Source organism: Pipistrellus hanaki (assembly GCF_964339955.1).
Source record: "Pipistrellus hanaki genome assembly, chromosome: 5".
NCBI lineage: Eukaryota > Metazoa > Chordata > Mammalia > Chiroptera > Vespertilionidae > Pipistrellus > Pipistrellus hanaki.
The window spans coordinates 35,636,558-35,657,813 of NC_140507.1; the positions used below are offsets into that span (position 1 = coordinate 35,636,558).

At 38.9% G+C, this 21,256-nt stretch overlaps 2 protein-coding genes across 2 annotated transcripts in view; one reads left to right on the top strand and one right to left on the bottom strand.

Moving 5' to 3' along the window:
- Positions 1-21,256, top strand: part of AFG2A (AFG2 AAA ATPase homolog A) — a gene marked incomplete at its 5' end in the record, with an annotated part of 210,022 nt that overhangs the window by 3,794 nt on the left and 184,972 nt on the right. Inside the window, 8 exons of the mRNA XM_084886584.1 lie at positions 2,648-2,769; positions 3,943-4,100; positions 8,643-8,701; positions 9,311-9,955; positions 10,826-10,955; positions 13,502-13,558; positions 15,681-15,804; positions 18,541-18,796. Coding sequence (XP_084742710.1) covers positions 2,648-2,769; positions 3,943-4,100; positions 8,643-8,701; positions 9,311-9,955; positions 10,826-10,955; positions 13,502-13,558; positions 15,681-15,804; positions 18,541-18,796 — 1,551 coding nt within the window. The remainder of the gene's footprint in view (positions 1-2,647; positions 2,770-3,942; positions 4,101-8,642; positions 8,702-9,310; positions 9,956-10,825; positions 10,956-13,501; positions 13,559-15,680; positions 15,805-18,540; positions 18,797-21,256) is intronic.
- LOC311622563 (small integral membrane protein 8-like) lies at positions 12,712-13,218 on the bottom strand (the record flags this gene model as incomplete). The annotated part of the gene is given in 4 exon segments (XM_084883826.1): positions 12,712-12,793; positions 12,795-12,800; positions 12,802-12,848; positions 13,072-13,218. Coding segments are annotated over 4 exon segments (282 nt in total), but the record flags the coding sequence as incomplete, so codon positions are not given.

The following is a 21,256-nucleotide window of genomic DNA, read 5'->3' on the forward strand; positions in this document are numbered from 1 at the left end:
TAAAAGAAAAGACACTGGGGGTGGGAAATCACAATTTGTATATTTCAAAAGAACATCTTGCCAGTTTTCCCTTTTTGGGATGTGACACAATAAATACTAATTTGTACCCTCTTAGTGAAGCATGGCGGTTATCTCTGAGTGGTGGGATTCCAGGGGAGTATTTTTTTTTTTTTTTTTTTTTTTTTTTCGGCTTAAGATTTTTTTTTTTTTTTTTTTTAAGTTTTTATTTTTCATATTATTACAAATGTTCCTTCCCCCCCCCCCACCATTGCTCTCCTCCACCAGGTTCCCACCCCACCCTCTGCCCTTTCCCCTCTCCCCATTGTCCTCATCCATAGGTGCACAGTTTATGTTGAGTCTCTTCCCACGCCCCCCTCTCCCCTTTTCCCCAAGAATCGTCAGTTCACTCCCCTTCCATACCTCTGATTCTATTATATTCAACAGTTAATATTGTTCATCAGATTTTTTTAATTTCCTTGGTTTTTAGATTCACTTGTTGATAATTACGTATTTGTTGTTCATAATTTTTATCTTTGTTTACTTTCTCTTCTGAAAGAACCCCCTTCAGCAATTCATATAATTCTGGTTTGGTGGTGATGAACTCCTTTAGCTTTTTTTTATTAGTGAAGCTCTTTATCTGGCCTTCGATTCTGAGTGATAGCTTTGCTGGGTAGCTTATTTTTGGCTGTAGGTTCTTGCTATTCATCACCTTGAATATTTCTTGCCATTCCCTTCTGGCCTGCATGGTTTCTGTTGAGAAGTCAGCTGACAATCGTATAGGTGCTCCTTTATAAGTTACTACCTTCTTTGCTCTTGCTTCTTTTAATATTCTCTCTTTATCTTTTGCTCTTGGAATTTTAATAATGATGTGTCTCGGTGTGGTCCTCTTTGGATTCCTTTTGTTTGGAGTTCTGTGCGCTTCCTGGACTTGTAAGTCAAATTCTTTCCCCAGGTGGGGGAAGTTTTCTGTCACTATTTCTTTCAGTATGTTTTCGATATCTTGCTCTCTCTCCTCTTCTGGAACCCCCATAATTCTGATGTTGGTTCGCTTCAAGTTGTCCCAGAGGTTTCTTACATTATCTTCAATTTTCTGGATTCTCTTGCCTTCTAGCTTCTGTGGAGGAGTGTCTTCTGGCTCTTTATGTTCCAAATCTTTGACTTGATTCTTGCGATCTTCCCTTCTGTTTTTAGGACTCTGTAAAATATTTTTTATTTCAGACAATGTATTCTTTATTTCTTGTTGATCCCTTATCATTTCTTGTTGACTCCTTATTAATTCTAGTTGATCTCTTTTCATATCCTCATAGGCCTTATCCATCTTTTCTAGGAAATTCTTGAAAAACCTTATAAGCGTAGATTTGAACTCTATATCCAGACGCTTTTTGTCCTCCATTTCTTTTGTTTGTGATCTATTTTGTTGTGGCATTTCGCAGTTACAGATGGGACGGGGTTTCAGGGTGGAGCCTGCAGCTTTGGCTTCCGTCAGCCCCGCCCTATGCGGGTCCTTCAGTGCTCGCTGCCGGCGCCTCTGAGAGAAAGGTGCCCTCGATTTTCGCCTGCTGCCAAACAGTCTATGCTCTCCCCCAATGAGCCCGGTATTGGGGTTCAGTTCAGTTGGAAGTGGAGTTGGAGGTGGCGTTCACAGCAGTCTGGAGCCCCAGTCTCCTTCCCGTCAGGGCAATCCCGCGGCACAGCCGACCGTCCCTTCTCTGGGGGCAGTGTGCGCGCCTCCGGGACCTCCTTTCTCCGCTGCCCCGGGGTTCCGACTTACAGCCCAGCTCCCTATGGCTGAGCCTGAGTCCCCGGGGTCTGGCCCAGAACTGGGGTTCAGAGCAGTCAGGGGCCCAGCACAGTCGGAGTTTTATCTCCTTTCCGCTAGGGAACGCCCGCCAGGCACTCGGCCTCCCTCCTCTCCGGCTCCGTTCTCTCCGCGTGCGCCGCGTGTCTCCGTACCTTGGGCTTTTACAGCTCCTCCGTGCTTCCTTCTGGTTTTCTCCTTGCTTCTTGTTGTAGGATTTCCAGTCAGTCGACTTTCCTGTAGTTCTGGGTAATGTCCATTTTATATTTTAGTTGTATTTTATTAAAATTGTTGTGTGCGGCTGCGGCTAGTTGCCTACCCGAGCAGCCATCTTGGATTCGTATCTATTTTTTATTTTTTTAAATATATTTTATTAATTTTTTACAGAGAGGAAAGGAGAGGGACAGAGAGTTAGAAACATCATGAGAGAGAAACATGGATCAGTTATCTCCTGCATACCCCACACTGGGGATGTGCCTGCAACCAAGGTACATGCTCTTGACTGGAATTGAACCCAGGACCATCAGTCCGCAGGTCGATGCTCTATCCACTGAGCCAAACCCGTCAGGGCAAGATTTTTTTTAGATAATGAAAACTAATACCTACTCCATAAAACAACTTTTTATTTTTATTTTTTAGTTAGCACTTATACTGTCTGGATTCTCAAAAGATTTGGTTTTAAGTTTATTTGTTAAAATAAGAAGGGCTGCAATATTGGTTTCTCCAGGATACAGTAAGTGTGTTCATGTGGTTATGTTGATAAAGGATTTTTATTTCCTCCAAAAGAAAGCATGCCTTAACCTCAGTGACAAAATAGTGCAAAAATCATTTTCTTTTGCTTCTTGGTAGATGACAAAGTTCCTAAGAAGTTCCAGAATTCTCTTGTTCAACTTGGACTTGGCACTATGAAGTCTGCAAATATAAGTATCGGCCGACCAGTGCTGCTTACCAGTTTACATGGAAAACAAGAGGTAAGAGTCCTTGTTGTCATTTACTTAGTTTGGAAAGCTTTGAGGGTGTGTTTTTTTTTAAATTGTAATTTTCAGAACAAGCAGGGAAAAATGAAAATCTATATTTTAAAGACCCTCACGCTAATGTAAAACATTGCCCTTCTTGGATGTCTATGATTGCAGTGGGAATATAGCCCTAAAAGTCATAATGGAGAGAGAGACCTTTCCTTGGGAGGTAGTAAGACATCCACTTATTGTCCTTATTCTGCCCAGTCTGTTACTTTTCTCCGCAGAAACACTGTTTTGGCGTATGAAGTCATCTCTTTTTTATACAAACATTTGATTACTCTCCCCTTTCAGCTGTGTTTCTCCTTGTTGCAGTTTTCAGCAGCTTGGCTTTCTTTGCTACCAGCTCCTGCCTCTATCTTTGCCATATCTTCTCTGCTTCATTACTCAGTGTTCTCTCATCCCCTGGGGCCCTCTGGAAAGGTTTTGAAATCTCTTATCTGCTGGTGCCATGCCTCCCATTCTTTTCATAGTTCTGGGCATGTATATATAAATCTTTTTTTAATGTTATTTACAAATAGTACATGTCTCTTCTCCACCCCCCCCCCCCCACTGTCCTTGCCTCCCCTACCCCCTGGGCACATGCCCTCCCCTCTTCCCCACAGTGTCTCGCGCCCATTGGTTATGCTTATATGCTTGCATACTAGTCCTTTGGTTGATCTCTTACTTCCCTCCCCCTCTACCACCACCCTCTGGAGTTATATTTTTAAAAGCTTTACCTTGTCTTGTGGATGAGAAGACACTAAATGTGTGAACCCAGCCCTCTATCTGGAGCTTAACATTTGTCTGAGGAGGTCCATGTTCCCAGGAACTCTGGTGCTGGGCCCCTCACTACTTCTTGGATGTAGTTTATGCTCTAGGCTGGATTCAGGATTTTATCTCATTTTCTTCTCACCTTGATCTCTTTTCCTAACTCCATCTCTCAGATCTTTCAGATCTTTCATAGTTTTCACTGTGGGGGTCATTCCTAATCTTTGCAAAAAATGTAATATTTATAAAACTTTTTTGTACCTTTTGTCAGATTGTAACCCTTTTGGTGGTTGGCAGATCCATGTACTTGGCTATGCTTAATTTTCTGCTTTATAAATTACTGATATTCTGTGAATGTTTATTATCTCTCCTGGGCAGGTCTATACGGCCTGGCCTGTATCAGGATTTCCTGGAGGCAAGGTTGGCCTGAGTGAAATAGCACAGAAGAATGTGGGTGTCAGAGTTGGTGACGCCATCCATGTCCAGCCGCTTTTGGGTGCTGTGCTGCAGGCTGACGAAATGGACGTGGCACTCAGGTTTGGCCCTTTTCTTTGGTGACTGAATCAGTGTTGCCTATGCCTAGTAGATATATAATGAAAGTCACAAGTGTGAATAACATATGTAATTTTGCCTTTTCTAGTAACCACATTTAAAAAGTAAAGAAACGTGAAATTTATTATAATTCTATATTTTATTTAGCCAATATGTGTAAAATCTTATAACTGTAAAAAACTATTAATAAGATATTTTTCATTCTGTTTTTTAAACTAAGTCTTGAATATTCAGTGTGTATATTATAGTTATAGCACATCTCAGTCTGGACTGGCCACATGTGAGTGGCTAGTTGCCTCCTGTATTACAGAGTGCTATATAACTTAGGGACTAACGACTCTCTAGTTCCTATGATTAGAGTGTGCCCTGACACTGTAGATGAGAGAATTATTGCTGATGGGTATTTAACTATGTTTTTCATCTTGGACTGCAGTGTACTACTCAGGGCTTCTTGTCTTTTTTACAGCTAAAAAGAAGGGAGTAGGCAAGAAATAGTTTTAATTAAGACTGTTCAAAGTATATATACACATATATACACATATATATTTAAATATATTTTTATTGATTTCAGGGAGGAAGGGAGAGGGAGAGAGAGAGAAGCATCAATGATGAGAGAGAATCTGGTCAGTTGCCTTCTGCACACCACATTGGGTGATTGAGCTCGCGTGTGCCCTGACTAAGGATCAAGCCATAACCTGTCTGGTTCATAGGTTGATACTCAACCACTGAGCTATACTGGCTGGGCTGATTATATATTTTAACTCATTGATTATTCAATCTAGTGAGAGAGTTATTTCTATCAGATTTTTAAATATCTCCTCAACAAAGACTAGCTGTTTGAAGCAGCGTATTAATATAATTAAAGCATATCTCCCATCCTCGGTATTCTGTATCTAATATGATTTTGACTCAGTATACATATAAAAATATTATCAAAATTTATTTTTAAAAAACATCTTTTGAAATTTTAATATCATCCTAGTAACAGTTGGGGACTGTTGTTTATATTAAGAATCACAGAAAAAAAAAAAAAAAGAAAAAAAAAAAGAATCACAGAATATTTTCCAATATAGCTTGATTTTAAAATATTTTCCTCTCTTTTGTTACTTTTATAGATGCCAAGCTTGAGCTTTGGCATATTTTTTCCTTTAAAAATACTTAACAAACATTTAACAAATGATGAAAAGCAGAAAGGAAAAGAAATACATGTGTTGAGCACCAGCTGTGTACTAGCACACATACGTGCATACATACATCTTTCCTTTTTCTTTTCATTTAATCCTGTAAACATCCTGCAAGGTTTCCTTACCTTCCCCCTTTCACAGATGAGGAAATGGGCTCGGTGAGAAGGCTGGAACTTGCCCGTTCTTGTGTGGGTTGGTTAGTGCTACTGCTCAGATTGCACAGGATTCTTCTCCAGACTGACTTCAAACAGGGCTGCAGGCACAGCACTCATTTGACTGGAGTTTTGATTATCACTCTTGAGGGCAGAGCACTCTTAGGTGATAATGATTTCTTGCTATGGAGGGAATGTATAGGTTTTCCATGGAAACTTGGCTTTAAACTTTTTATTTAAAAAAATATATTTTGTTTTAAATGTTGCAGCAAGAAGAGCATAGACAAAATTTTCAGTAAGAAAAGTCATTAATTTTTATCTGCTGCTTAAATCCTTCAATGGTGCTATATCTAAAACATTCCATTAGTAAGTTTAGAGCTCCTTCTAGTGGAAATGATTTTATTTGCACCTATTCATTTTTAAAAGCAAAATTGGTTGTTTTTGCTGTTCTGATACATATTACAAATATCTCTTATTCAGACTTTAATAGAGACAATTTAAGTATAACTAGTTCAGAGTTGTATTAACTAGTAATTTTAAGCATTTATGGAAACATATAATTTCCTCTTCAGTTTATATATTTATTAGAGGCCCGGTGCGTGAAAATTTGTGCACAAGGGGGAGGCGTGTGTCCCTCAGCCCAGCCTGCACACTCTCTAATCTGGGTCCTCTCGAGGGATGTCCCACTGCCCATTTAGGCTCCATCCAGGTAGGATTGGGCTTAAACGGGCAGTCGGACATCCCTCTCACAATCCAGGACTACTGGCTGCCAACTGCTCAGCTGCCTGCCTTCCTGATTGCTCCTAACTGCTTCTGCCTGCCAGCCTGATCAACCCTAACCACTCCCTGCCAGCCTGATTAATGCCTAACTTCCCTCCTCTGCCAGCCTGTTTGCCCCTAACTGTCCTCCCCTGCAGGCCTAGTCACCCTCAAATGCCCTTCCCTGCTTGCCCGGTCGCCCCCAACTTCCCTCTTCTGCCGGCCTGGTCACCCCTAACTGCCCTCTTCTGCAGGCTTGATCACCCCCAACTGCCCTCCCTTGCAGACCTGATCCTGCCCAACTGCCCTCCCCTGTTGGCCATCTTGTGGCAGCCATCTTGTGTCCATATGGGGGTAGTCATCTTTGACAACATAGGGACAGCCATCTTGTGTGTTGGAGTAATGGTAATTTTGCATATTATTCTTTTATTAGATAGGATAGAGGCCTGGAACACGGGTGGGGACCAGCTGGTTTGCCCTGAAGGGTGTCCTGGATCAGGGTGGGAGTTCCCTTGGGGTGTGGGGCAGCCTAGGTGAGGGGCCTGTGGTGGTTTGCAGGCTGGCCATGCCCCCCAGCGACCCAAGTGGAGGCCCTGGTATTGGGATTTATTTATCTTCTATAATTGAAACTTTGTAGCCTTGAGCGGAGATCTGGGCCAGCCAGGGCAGGCGGAAAGCTTGGCTTCCTCAATTGCCAGGGAAACCCAAGCCTCCTGCTCTCTGTGGCTGCAGCCATCTTGGTTGGGTTAATTTGCATACTTGCTCTTGATTGGCTGGTGGGCATGGCTGGTGGGTGTAGCGGAGGCATGGTCAGTTTGCATATTACTCTTATTATTGATAGATAGGATTTGATTCATTAAAATTTCTCCTTGTATTTCTCTTTCTCACATGAACATACAGTCGATTCTCATTATTTGTGGTATTGTGTTCTACAAAATTGTCCCTAAAACTGAATTAGCAAATATTAAACCATTACTCCTTGGAGAGTGCGTGTGTGTGTGTGTGTGTGTGTGTGTGTGTGTGTGTGTATTTAACATATATAGATATAAATATGCAAATATGTATATTTAAAATAGATTATAATGTTAAATTCTTAAAACAATTTGTTCTGGTATGTCCTATTTTCTTCATTTTACAAAAGAGAAGAGGTAGTTTAGAAGTGAGGCCATGTCACTAACAGCTGCCAGAATGAGATCCCAAAACTGGAACTTTCACTCTACATTACACTGTCCCTCATCATCTCCAGTTGCAATCTTCTGGTCACCTGTGATGAGAATTGAAAGAAGAAGGTGTTGTGTGACTCAGATGTTTTGCCTACCTTACACACATCCATGAATGACTGGGAATGCTCTGCTAGTACTGGTTTTGGGGTTACAAATAAATTGTAGTATGTAGGTGAATTTGCACATATGGAAACTGCAAATAATGAAGATAAACTGTATTGGTTTTGTTCCTGAGAAAGTCAAGGACATGGCTTAGTTCTGGCACAGATAGGCCTGCTAAAGCAGCTTTCACTGAGCTCGATCATCCCCTTCCACTGATGTCTGGCAGAGCTCACAACCGAAGGCCACGTGGGCTGCTTACAAATGGATAAGAAGGAAAAATGCACATGTTCTCCAAGAACATGGTTCTGTACAAGTGCCATGATTTTTAGGGTTGCCTGTTTCCGTACTCAGTGTCCTTCCTGGTACACATAGTTATCAGTCAAAAAAGGGTTCCCATTTTTCTTAGGCATGCCCTTTCTTTAGAATAAACTTCCATTGTACCAGTCTCCTTTTTCTTATTTCTACCTCTTCAGATAAAATACAGAGTTTATTTTCCCTGGAAGATAATTTATAAGTTATACAAAGGGAATAAATTAAGCTATTAATAAAAGCCCTTCGCCAAGTTATGGCAAGTTTGGTAAGGGATTAATTAAATTCAGCATTTTTCTAATGTTTCTACTGACGAAGAATAAACATTTTTCATTGTGGTTCATTGTACATACACATCTATTGTATATATACATAGAGTGCACATATGCACACATGTACTTGTACACAACAAGTATATAGATGTTTGTGTGTAATAATGTCTTATAAAGCAGTATTTACCCTTTCTCTTTTTGATATATTCTGACATTTATATTCTATTAAAAAAGTGCTGGGTAGGATTGACTGAAATTATTATGATCCACTAGTGGGTAGTACCCTGTATTTGAAGAAAATTGATTTATGCCAAAAGGACATCAAACTACAAAGAAGATTTTCATGGCTATAAGAACTAGCTGAAACTTGTAAGTCATTCCAAAATTGTGTAAATAATTTCCAGGTTGTAAACTAATTATGCTTTTCCTTAGGTCTGCATTACAACTATGTATGCGTTATATTACATTTAAGTTTCTGGAATCCTTAATGTTTATTTCTATTTTTCCCACCCCAAACCTTTACAGTGACAAAAATGTGGATATTAATGAAGAACAATTGGCTAGTTGTCTTCTGAGAAAACTAGGTGAGACATATTTTAAATATTTTTTTAAATTTAAGAAGCAAGGCAACAGCATATACTGTAATGTGTCTTTGAGGTGTTGACTACTTGGTAGTTTTCTTCAAAATGGCATAGAGACTATTTTCCTCAATAAATGAATGTCTTATTAAGATAGGGGTGTGGGATTCTTTTCCCCAATTAATTGATTGGTAGTTTAGCAATAAAGAGAATATTCAGCGTGTTTGGACAAAGTCAGTGGGATAACTGAGACTTTGAATCCTTGAGCTCTTGCTCTCTCCAGTGAGAAATGTTACATTGGTGTGTTGGTTTAAGTGTGCCATTTTGGGTTAGTTTATTATCAAATATAGACTGCTTGGCTTTTTGTTAATGTAGTTGATAGAATCTTCCCCACTTCAGAGAATCATCTTGTTTTTCTTTGATCTCCAGATAGGGCTCCCTTATTAAGGGAATATTAGGGCCTTTATTTTTCATGGCAGTTCTTTCATTAATACTGCCTTCTTTGATTTATTCTTTTGAGTCATGTAGATTTGTTAATAGATAAATGCTATTTAAACATTAAATGGGTGAAAACTTGTGCTAACATAAATATATTTTCAATAAATTGTTTTCTAGATGGCAAGATTGTTTTACCAGGCAACTTTCTATACATTACATTCTATGGACGACCGTGCAAGTTGCAAGTGTTGCGAGTGAAAGGGGCAGATGGCAAAATACTGAAAAGGCTTCAGAGTGACCCTGATACCAATGCTCAGGGAATGGCCTCTAAACGGTCCAGCATAGAAGCCAGTACCCTGGATATGTCCCTACAGCTAAGCCAGTTGGATCTGGAAGATCCTCGTGTCCCACCATCAAGCAGTACTCCCTGCAAACCAGTAGAAGACAGAAAGATAAATAAAACTGGTGACAGTTTGTCAAATGTCACACAGAGTCCTGGTGGCAGCAGTGGGCTTGGGCTAGAGGAAGTCACAGGTCTTGAATGTAGCTTTGCGTCTGCCAGAGGAGGAAATGAGTACCTTATCAATGAAGAGAGATTCCTAAAGCCAGCCAATCTGGGAGCAAAGTGCAACACTGATACTTTCTACTTCATTTCCTCAACAACCAGAGTCAATTTTACAAAAATGGGTATAAATTCAAAAGAGCAAGACAACCTAATCAAAGTAACTTACGACATGATCGGAGGCTTAAATGGTCAGCTGAAAGCAATTAGAGAAATAATTGAACTTCCTCTCAAGCAGCTTGAACTATTCAGGAGTTATGGTATGATTTCTTGAGTGTATTGTACCCAAAAGTATTCAAACTCAAAAGCATTAAGCTCATTCCACTTATCTAATAATTGCTCACCTCTTTGCCTATTTTTCTTTCCTGAGCGGTAGGTATGATAGGAGGTGTGAGTTGCTTTGGGAGATGCCAGTTAAGTGATATGTTAGGTTGTAATGAGTTAGTTGTAGCCTTGCCTCTTTTAATTGCGTACTTTTACAGTTGTTTATATTGTATCTAGAATAAATTTTTTGTCAGATTAGATCAGCTATAATGAGTAAATAAATAAGCCAAACATTCAGATATGCTGGGTAAAACTTCTCAGGAAATGTAGCTGTGAGCAGATATCTGCATTGACTTGGTTCTTAGGAAACTCAAGGCTTCTTTTGTGTGGGTATTGCCATACTACTCTTTTATTATATAGGAGGATACTCTCCATGTATTTGGTGCATACCATCTCTTTCTCTGCTTTTCCCCTCTTTTATGAACCTTTATAAGTATATAAAATGAACCCTTGGATTGACATTTTCCTAGAAATGCATATATGCTGAAAATTGGGATTGGTCCCTCGCTTTATGAGCTTTTTGTTGTCTGGACTTTGTTTTGATAATGTGGAATGGGGCATGACAACAGTGTCCAGCCAGTTTTTCACCAAAGTGCCTGGTCAGGTTGGCTCTGTAGAGAGAGAAACTGTCATTGCTGGAGGTCAGTGTTTGGGCTAGTTATACGTCTTCCTGGAAAGAAGAAGGAAATGTGACTCTTTAGTTTCTGATGTAAGGTAAATTTATATTTTTAACTCATGTTTTAAGTCACATGACAGCACTTACAAGAAACCTAGTAATGCTGAATCCAGTATTCTTTTTCTTCTAGGAATTCCTCCCCCTAGAGGAGTGTTATTGTATGGCCCTCCAGGTACTGGAAAGACAATGATTGCCAGGGCTATTGCTAATGAAGTTGGAGCCTATGTCTCTGTAATAAATGGTCCTGAAATTATAAGCAGGTAGGTGCATAATGTAATAGAATAAACAATATTGTTATTATATACTAGAGGCCTGGTGCATGATATTTGTGCATTGGGGGGTGAGGGTGGGTTGGGAAGGTCTCTCAGCCCGGTCTGTGCCCTTTTGCAAAGGAGTGGGCCTAAGCCGTCAGTTGGACATCCTTAGCGCTGCTGCGGAGGTGGGAGAGGTTTCCGCCATTGCCGCTGTGCTCTGTTCTCACTAGCTGTCAGCCCAGCTTATGGCTGAGCGGTGCTCCCCCTGTGGGAGTGCACTGACCACCAGGGGACAGCTCCTGCATTGAGTGTCTGTCCTCTGGTGGTCAGTGCGCCTCATAGCCACTGGTCATTCTGCCTTTTGGTCAATTTGCATACTATCCTTTTATTATATAGGAGGATCCTTCTTAAATTCTTTTTTTAGGGCTCAATAGTAAAGATTTAATTTAGTTGCATGTAGATTACAGTATTAGCTGAGCTCTTTAATACCTACAAATCAGACATAATTGCATTTTTATGCAATTATGCAATACCACAATAAAGTATTAGAAATTAAAAACTTACATTATGATGATAAACTCTGCCTATGCTGTTATTATTGGTAATAATAAATGAAACAATTTCAGATATAAGATTTATTACTGAGCTCCAATTATAATGGTTTGAAGAATGGGGTAAATGTCTAGAAATAAAACAGGTCCAGAATCCTTGTCAGAAAGATTGACATTATATCAGGTAAACCCAGGACAATAAGGCGACCTTATTCATTGAATAATCCTGGTTTGTTTGTTTTTTAAAAATATATTTTATTGATTTTGTACAGAGAGGAAGGGAGAGAGATAGAGAGTTAGAAACATCGATGAGAGAGAGTCATCGATCAGCTGCCTCTTGCACACCCCTACTGGGGATATGCCCGCAACCAAGGTACATGCCCTTGACTGGAATCGAACCCGGGTCCCTTCAGTCCCTAAGCCGACGCTCTATCCATTGAGCCAAACCGGTTTTGGCTAATCCTGGTTTTTAAATAACTAACATTTAATCTTATATTTATCATATTACTGTAGCATTAGTTTACAAAACATAAAATAGGTAATATAGTCAAGTAAAAACATCAGATCTCAATATAATGCACTTATTTTTTTAAAGAAATACTATACTTACTTTGGATTATTCCTTCATTTAATCTTTGTTTTAGTAGGTAAGTGGGAGTATCTTTTCAATTAAAATAAAATTCTGGGCCAAAATTAGCTGAAATGAAAAACCAAAATATATGAACCATCTGTGACTCTAAAAACTATTTGTTTTTAGTGTTGACTGCATACTTTGCAATAATTTACAATTAATTCTTTTTCTTTACAGATATAGGTTCTATGCTAGGTAGAAAATAAACATTGCCTTTGCAAACAGCAAAAGAAAACTAAGTCCTCACAGTTCACCTTAAAATATTAAAAATATTATGTGAATTTGACAACACTGGGTACTTTTATTATATAGAACTTAATAATTAACAAAAATGACTCAATTCTCATGGCACTTTTTAAGAAGATTTAATAAAAAAAAAATGTTGAGAAGCTTTCTGTTGAAAAAGAATGAGATAATGGCTACAGTTCTGAAAGGACCAAATTATACTAATCTGGTTACAACTGCTATCTTGTTTTCTCAACATATTCTAAAACAAGGAACGTGGTGTGCATTTATAGAGTCTATCATTTGATGATTTCAGGACCCTTGATTATAGTTCTGTCTAGAGTAACCAGCACTATTAACCCAATTTAGATGTTTTTCTCTTCATATAACTGTGTTCCTCACTTTCAATAGCTTCATAGAGGCCTTTTTTATTCTCTTATGTTACATGTAGACAATCAAAGCCACACAAAGTAAAAGGGCTGTCAATCCAAAATTACAGATTTTTTGTGTCTTGTTTTGATATATTTTTATTCATTATAGAGAGGAAGGGAGAAGGAGAAAGAGAAATATCAATGATGAGAGAGAATCATTACTTGGCTGTCTCTTACATATTCCACACTGGGGGTTGAGCCCACAACCAGGGCATATGCCCTGATGAGGGAATTGAACTGTGACCTCCTGGTTCATAGATTGATGCTCAACCTCTGAGCCATACTGGCTGTGCAGGTTTTTTAGGTTTATTGAAGAGCTTTGGATTCACAGCGCGAAATAAGGTTGTTGTGTGGATCCCTTTGAGCCCTGGATTTCCAAAGTCTTTCTCTTTGGGCGGTTCCTTTTTAAAGGTTGGAGGCTCAGGTGCTGAGATATCTTGGTTAATGATGATTTGTTACCTGCTGCAAGGTCATCTCTCAGGCCTAAGATGCTCTGCTTACTGTGGTTTTTAAAAAATCATTGCTTAAATTAAAAAAAAAAATGGTAGCTTATATTCTGTCTGGATGTTTTACATGTTGAAATGTTTTAGGTTTCTTTTTTAATTTATATACAAATTAAGTTTGGAAAATAATTTTGGAAAGTTAATTTTAAGTATTCTGGAAATATTTGGAAAGTTTGAGAGTTGTTCCTTAAATATATTTTATTTGTTACAGATTCTATGGGGAAACTGAAGCAAAGTTACGTCAGATATTTGCTGAAGCCACTCTGCGGTATTCTATATTTTTCATGTTTGAACTTAGTAGTTAAGGCTGTGTTAATGAAAGTAGAGATGCCAACACTTTATACTAAGCATGAAAGAATAGCACAAAACTAGTAGTGGTAGCACTAGAAATAGGTTGTAAATCTAATGACGTTTTATCTCATCTATTTCTATCTAATAACTTCCAGTTATTAAAGAAATAACTCATGGGATGTGATGTATAGGATGGTGACTATAGTTAATATAACCATTTCATGTTTGAAAATTGTAAAGTGAGTAGCTCTTAAAAGATCTCATCACAAGAAAAAAGGTGCTGTAGCTTTACGTGGCAACAGATGTCACGATGACATCTTATGATCATTGCACAAAATAACAAATATTAAATTATGTTGTATACCTGGAATTAATATAGTGTTATATGTTAATTATATCTCAATTAAAAAAAAAACCCATAAGACATTGTTATTTGATATATCATGTGACTTCTTGATAGAAATTCATGATTTTCTTTTGGGTACTTAGGTATAGTCAGTATATCTAGTTCCCTTAGTAGATTGTGTAATAATAGCTCTTTATGTTCAAAACTTTGTTTTGTTATACTTTAATTCAAAGGGACAAGTGTTTTGCTCTTTAACAATAATTCTTTTTTTTTTTTTTTTTTAATATATTTTATTGATTTTGTACAGAGAGGAAGGGAGAGAGATAGAGAGCTAGAAACATCGATGAGACAGAGAGTCATCGACCAGCTGCCTCTTGCACACCCCCTACTGGGGATGTGCCCGCAACCAAGGTACATGCCCTTGACCGGAATCGAACCCGGGACCTTTCAGTCCCCAAGCCGACACTCTATCCATTGAGCCAAACTGGTCTCGGCAAATTCTTACTGAATATTGTTCCTCAAATTAGTTACCATGTTACGTTACAAGCATCATTAGGGCATGGTCTATAACTTGATCTAATATACATAATATTATTCATAATATGGCTATGCTCTATCATTTTTTGGCATTTAACTTACCATAATAATTGCTCTCTTATTGAAAGAACTTCCATTTTTAAAGTATTTTTTTCCTAGTTATAGTAGATGAAATAAGTAATCTGTGGTCCTAATACTAAAGGTTTGAGAACCAGGGCATACCTTATTGTTTAGTATATTTTTGTTGTCATTGCTATGTTGCTGACAGTTGAGGTTTCCTCTTATGAAAGAATTCACATCTTTTTATAGGAACATTAACTATCATGAAAGTTATTTATTTATTTATTTATTTATTTATTTATTATTTTTGTTAATCCTCACCTGAGGATATTTTCCATTGATTTTTTTTAGAGAGAGTGGAAGGGAGGGTGAGAGACAGAGAGAGAAACAGAACAGTGTTATTTGATATCATGTGAGAGAGATACATCCATTGATTGCCTTCCTCAAGGTCCCTGACCAGGGTCAGGGAGGGAGCCTGCAACCCAGGTACCTGCCCTTGACCAAAATCAAACCCAGGACCCTTCAGTCTGCAGGCTGACACTATCCACAAGCAAAACCAGCCTAGGTGTAAGTAAATTTTTTAATGCAGGGGTCTTCAAACTACGGCCCGCGGGCCACATGCGGCCCGCAGAGGAGTCTGATCCTGCCCGCCAGGTTTTTTGGGCAGTGAGCGCAGCGGAGGTGTTACAGTAGGAATTAGTAGTTCATATAGTCCGGCCCTCCAGCTCTCTGAGGGACCGTGATCTGGCCCCCACTTTAAAAAGTTTGAGGACCCCTGGGTAAAGTAACAGAGAGCATTTCTAATTTTGCTCCTTTGGACATTAATCCTGTTCCCAGGGACAACATCTCTAGCTTCGGCTTCTGAATTGAGGCATAACAATGCAGTAGGCATTAGTGGGCAAGTTCTGCCTACACATAGGCTCATCTCATGAGCAGTAGACTCTTCTCAGTCCTCTTCTTTTAATTGAGGGCAGATTCACTAGAATGTAATTTTGGTGAGTTAATCATTTAGGCTAGAATTCATCTAAGGTTTTCTAGTTTAGCATCCTGTTGCCTTTGTCTTTAATATTAACTAAATCCTAAATGTGACATGTCACATGTCAAATTTAAAAATTAAATGTGTATTAGCTAATTCATTGTATTTGTTTGTTTTTAGGCATCCATCAATTATTTTTATTGATGAGCTGGATGCACTTTGCCCAAAAAGAGAAGGGGCTCAGAATGAAGTGGAAAAAAGAGTTGTAGCTTCATTGCTAACACTGATGGATGGTATTGGTTCAGTAAGTATAGCACCAGTATTGATTCTGTGTAGGAAGGGGTCGATTTTTAATCATTTGTGTATATATAGTAGTAAAAACTATCAAATTCTTGAATTGTAGGGTATTCTAGGGTAAGGGAAAAATATTAGCTATAAACACTAGAAGAAAGGACCATAATATAATTTTCTTTGGCAGCTTTCTTAGTAACTGCTGGTATAGTATAACCTGGCATTTTTTCGGGCATGTGAAATAATGTACAACAATGGATTTCTTCTGTAATAAATGTTATTAACTTAAAAACCTGAAGCAAAAATCATAAGAAAGATTTAGTGGTTAAATTTTAGGAGAATTTATAAAGAAATTTCTTGAGTAAATGTTTTATACCCATGTATAAATTGATTCTTTGGGGGCAAGTGAAAGTAAAGAAAGTGAGAGTAATATATTGTGCAACATTTAAAAGGAATTTACCTTGTTATCACTCTGATGGCATATATATAATCCTGACAATTATTTACCAGAAGAATATACTTATGCAGAACTTATTTTTTAGAACCTAAAGAAATTCTTAAAAGTATGTAATTCCAGGTCCTCCTTTTGCATTTTAAAAACTGGACCATTAGAACTTTTTTTTTTATTTTTAATTTTTCCCCCATTGTTGTTGTTTTTTTTTTTTAATATATTTTATTGATTCTTTACAGAGAGGAAAAGAGAGGGATAGAGAGCTAGAAACATAGATGAGAGAGAAACATCGACCAGCTGCCTCCTGCACACCCCCTACCGGGGGTTTGCCCGCAACCAATGCACATGCCCTTGACCGGAATTGAACCTGGGACCTTTCAGTCCACAGACAGACGCTCTATCCACTGAGCCAAACCGGTTTCGGCCATTCGAACTTTTTGGGTTTTATTTCCTATAGGTAGAAATTGAACATGCAAAAATAATGTGAATGTTTAGTATCAAGTCTATTATTTGCTAACAATGTTATAATTTTAAGAGTGACACAAGAGAAGGGTTGTTATCTGGGGGAGGCTAGATAACCACCTAGTCTCAGTCTTGGGGGAGCATCTAAATGTGATCAACTTGTCTCACTCAGGTTTGGTTCTCAGTTTATAAAGCTGGAGAATACAATGTTAGTATTTCGGAGATGGTTTGTGAGGACTGACAACCCACAATAGCAACACTCATAAGACTGATGTATAAACTGGGGTACTAGTTTGTTTATAATAAGAAATATAATTATTAAGCTGACCAAGTACCAGCTTTATGGATAACTCTATTTTCACCCCAAAAGGGTGTGTGTGTGTGTGTGTGTGTGTATTACAATTAGAATCTTGGTGAGTAAGAAGTCAGATGAAAGACTGTGTTGGAGTATCTTAATTACTGAGTCACAGCTGCCTTTTCTTCTGCCCGTGGGACAGACCTGCTATGGATTGGTGTTCTTGCCTTTGTGTAGGAATGGAAGCAGGTGACATAGATGTTTAAGGGCCTATATTTTTGTCTTCTAAATTCGCAATTTGTGGATTCATTAAAATCTATTTTCTGTTGGCACATCCAGTGTAATTGATTAGGTTTCTTTGAATCACATTTCAGTTAAATTTGTTTCTCTGAGGTTACACTTGGGTCTTCTGAATAGAATGTTGGATACTTTCTATAGGTGGCTGATCATGATCATAGATTCTTTAAAAAAAAATACTCACTCAATATGCTTTTATTGATTTTAGAGAGGAGGTGGGAGAGAGAGAGAGAGAGAGAGAGAGAGAAGAGGAAAGAATTATCAATGTGAGAGAATCATTTATAGGTTACCTCCTGTATATCACCTGACTGGCAATGGAACACACAACCTTTTGGTGAATGGAATAACATTCCAACCAACTTAGCCACCTGGTGAGGGCCATGGTCATAGTTCTTTATAATTTCACTAGAGGCCCTCTGCAAGAATGGGCATTCCTTCCCCTGGCTGCTGGCACCACCTTTACTCCGGCCTGGAGTCACCTTTCTGTCTTCTTACCTACCGGGAGCTGCCTTTCTGCCTTCCCATACTGCCCAGAGGCCCAGAGCTGCTGGGGTGGTACAGAATTCCTGCATAGTCACCATGGTGATGACACAAGCGTCCTGCCCCACCCCAGCTGCTGGGCAACTGTGTATGCAAATTAACCCATCATTTTTGTTGGGTTGATTTGCATACTCACTCTGGTTGGCTGGTGGGCATCAAAGGTATGGTCAGTTTGCATGTTTCTCTTTTATTAGGGTGGATTCTCAGAGAGTTAAAGTACATACATTTTCAAGGTGGCTGTTACTTTGGCGTTGGTTATATTGCTGTCTCTGTTTTTAGAAATTTAAAAAAGAGTCCCATTTGTTAAGACCATCTCTTTGACAATTATAAAAGATCTCTTCTATTTGAATAATCTGTAGGCTATAATCTTTGCTTTCAAGTAGGGGAAAAGGGCAATTAAAATATTTAAGTTAAAATAACAATATGATAGGATGTTATATATGTTATTATTCATAGGAGCAGTGTGGGTAAGATGTTAGGTGTGGGTGAGACATACTTGTGATAGATGAATGGCAAGTATTGGAAAACTAGGTGAGGGATCATTTAGGCTAAGCTTTGGAAAATGTAGGATGAATAATAAAAGTGTAAGGGATAGGACTTAGCAGCCTGGATATTTGGATCCATCCATCTTTGCCTATATAGCATGTGAGTGTGTATTTTACTTGTAGAAGAATAATTAGTTTGTTATTATTTTATTTTCTTAGGAAGGAAGTGAAGGACAGGTATTAGTTATTGGGGCCACAAATCGTCCTCATGCTTTGGATCCTGCACTCCGCCGACCTGGACGATTTGATAAAGAGATTGAGATTGGAGTTCCTAATGCTCAGGATCGGCTAGATATCCTTCGGAAACTGCTTCGAAAGGTACCGCACGTACTCACTGAAACTGAGGTGCTACAGTTGGCAAACAGTGCTCATGGGTACGTTGGAGCAGACTTGAAATCCTTGTGTAATGAATCAGGTGAGATTGATTTGCTATATGGTTAGTTTGTGTTGTTGGATTTAATAACTCTGGTTTATTTGCATACTGATAATTTATATCTCATTTCTTAATGAAAATAGGTTTTTTGTTTTTTTTCCTAATCATAAAATAGATATTTATTGAAAAATATCTGGATAATTCAGGAAACTATATGTATAAAAGGCTAATATGCAAAGTTTCCCCTCAGGAGTTAGACCAGGAGAAAGGAAGTTTGATCACTCGCTATGACGTGTGCTGACAAGTGGGTAGCATGGAACATGGCAGGCGACTAGCATTGGAAATCACCCTTAATTGTACCTCCTAAAAATAACCACTGTTATAGTATACTAGAAGCCTGGTTCACAAAATTCATGCATGGGGGTGTGTGTTTCAGCCCAGCCTGCAACCTCTCCAATTTGGGAGCCCTTAAAGGGATGTCCGACTGCCTGCTTTGGCCTGATCCTCTTGGGATGGGGCCTAAATGGGCAGTCATACATCTCTCTCACAATCCAGGACTGCTGGCTCCCAACCGCTTTCCTGCCTGCTGGTCTGATTGCCACTAACCGCTTCTGCCTGCCAGCCTGATCATCCCCTATCCACTCCCCTGCCAGCCTGATTGACACCAAACTGCTCCCCTGCCAGCCTATTTGCCCCCAACCTCCTTCTTCTGCCGGCCTGGTCACCCCTAACTGCCCTTCCCTGCATGTCTGGTTGCCCCCAACTGCTCTCCTCTGCCAGCCCAGTCACCCCAAATTGCAGGCCTGATTGCCCCCAACTGTCCTCCCTTGCAGGCCTGGTTCCTCCCAACTGCCCTCCCCTGCTGGCCATTTTGTGGCAGCCATCTTGTTTCTACATGGGAGTAGCCATCTTTGACCACATGGAGGTGGCCATCTTTGACTGCATGGGGGCGGCCATTTTGTGTGTTGAAGTGACAGTTTGCATATTACTCTTCTATTAGATAGGATATGCTTTCAAACTTTTCTTAAGTATACACACACACACACAAACATGTAATTGTATGCATTAATGGTAGTGTTAATGATGACAGTATTTATTAACATTATGTTATGGAAATTAGGGTACCTGCAAAAATCAAAATACAAAGGATCAGCTTTGTATTTGTTGCATTGCTTTAAAAGTATTTAATGAAACCAGAGAATTCTATGCCTCAGAGTATGTAGTAGTGATATTTAAAGTAATATTTAAGTCTGAAAACTTAAGGGCCATTACAGGCAGTCTTTGGGTTATGTCATACTCGATGTACATCGTTTCATGGTTATGTCACCATCTCCCATTTATAAAAAAAACGTTCCATCATTTGGACGTATGTCCATAGGTGCTTTATGTTTTTTATTATTTATTTACCACAAGTAAAGGTCAGGAATTGTTATTGTTCTTTTAAATTTTTAATTGTTTCACTTCATTGCTGCTATGTATGTGCTCCATGTGAGTGATGTAGGTGCTTATGTAGGTTCCGACTCATGGCGAAAATGGTGTTACCTTGCGCCGAAGTAACCCGAGGACCTACTATATTATTCAATTGGCTCTTTGACTTTAAGAATTTCACCATGGCATAACTACAGTTACTTTGGAAACCCTTACACATTTTCATATTTGGGCAATTTTTCAGAGTAATTCCAACCAATAAAAGGTATTCCAATTGGGGCAGTTTTTATAAGCTATTGAAATATTTGATCTGGCAAATAAGAATTTGTTGAAATATATCTGCTGGGTTTTTTTTTCCCTCCGGAAAGCAGGTGTTTATTTTTTGGTAATCTCTAAAGACTGGGCACATATCTCAAAACATCTCTGGTTTACTGGTAATCTTATATTCTTACATTTATTTCTTTTTCTGATATGGGCATTTGTTTCTAAGTCCTTTCATATTTTGTAGGAATTTTTTTCAGCTGTCGATTCTTTTCTTGTAGTTTGTGAGCTAATATTTTAAAAAAGTTTAACTATTGCCCTTGCTAGGTGGCTTAGTTGTCTGAAGCATCATCCCATACACCAAAATGTCTCAGATTCAATCCCCAATGTGGGCACATACCTAGGTTGCCACAGTTCAGTCCACAGTCAGGAGGCAATCGATTGATGTTTGTCTCTCATCTCTCTTTCTCTCTCTCTCTCTCTTTCTCTTGCTCTTGCTCTCTCTCGTTTCTCTCCCTTCATCTCTCTCTGAAATCAGTTAAGAAACATATCCTTGGCCCTAACTGGTTTGGCTCAGTGGATAGAGCGTTGGCCTGCAGACTCAAGGGTCTCAGGTTCGATTTTAGTCAAGGGCAAGTACCTTGGTTGCGGGCACATACCCAGTAGGGAGTGTGCAGGAGGCAGCTGATTGATGTTTCTAACTCTCTCTTCCTCTCCCTTCCTCTCTGTAAAAAAATCAATAATATATATATGAAATATTCTTAATGAGGCTTAAAGTAATAATAATAATAATAATAAGTTTAACCCTTGATG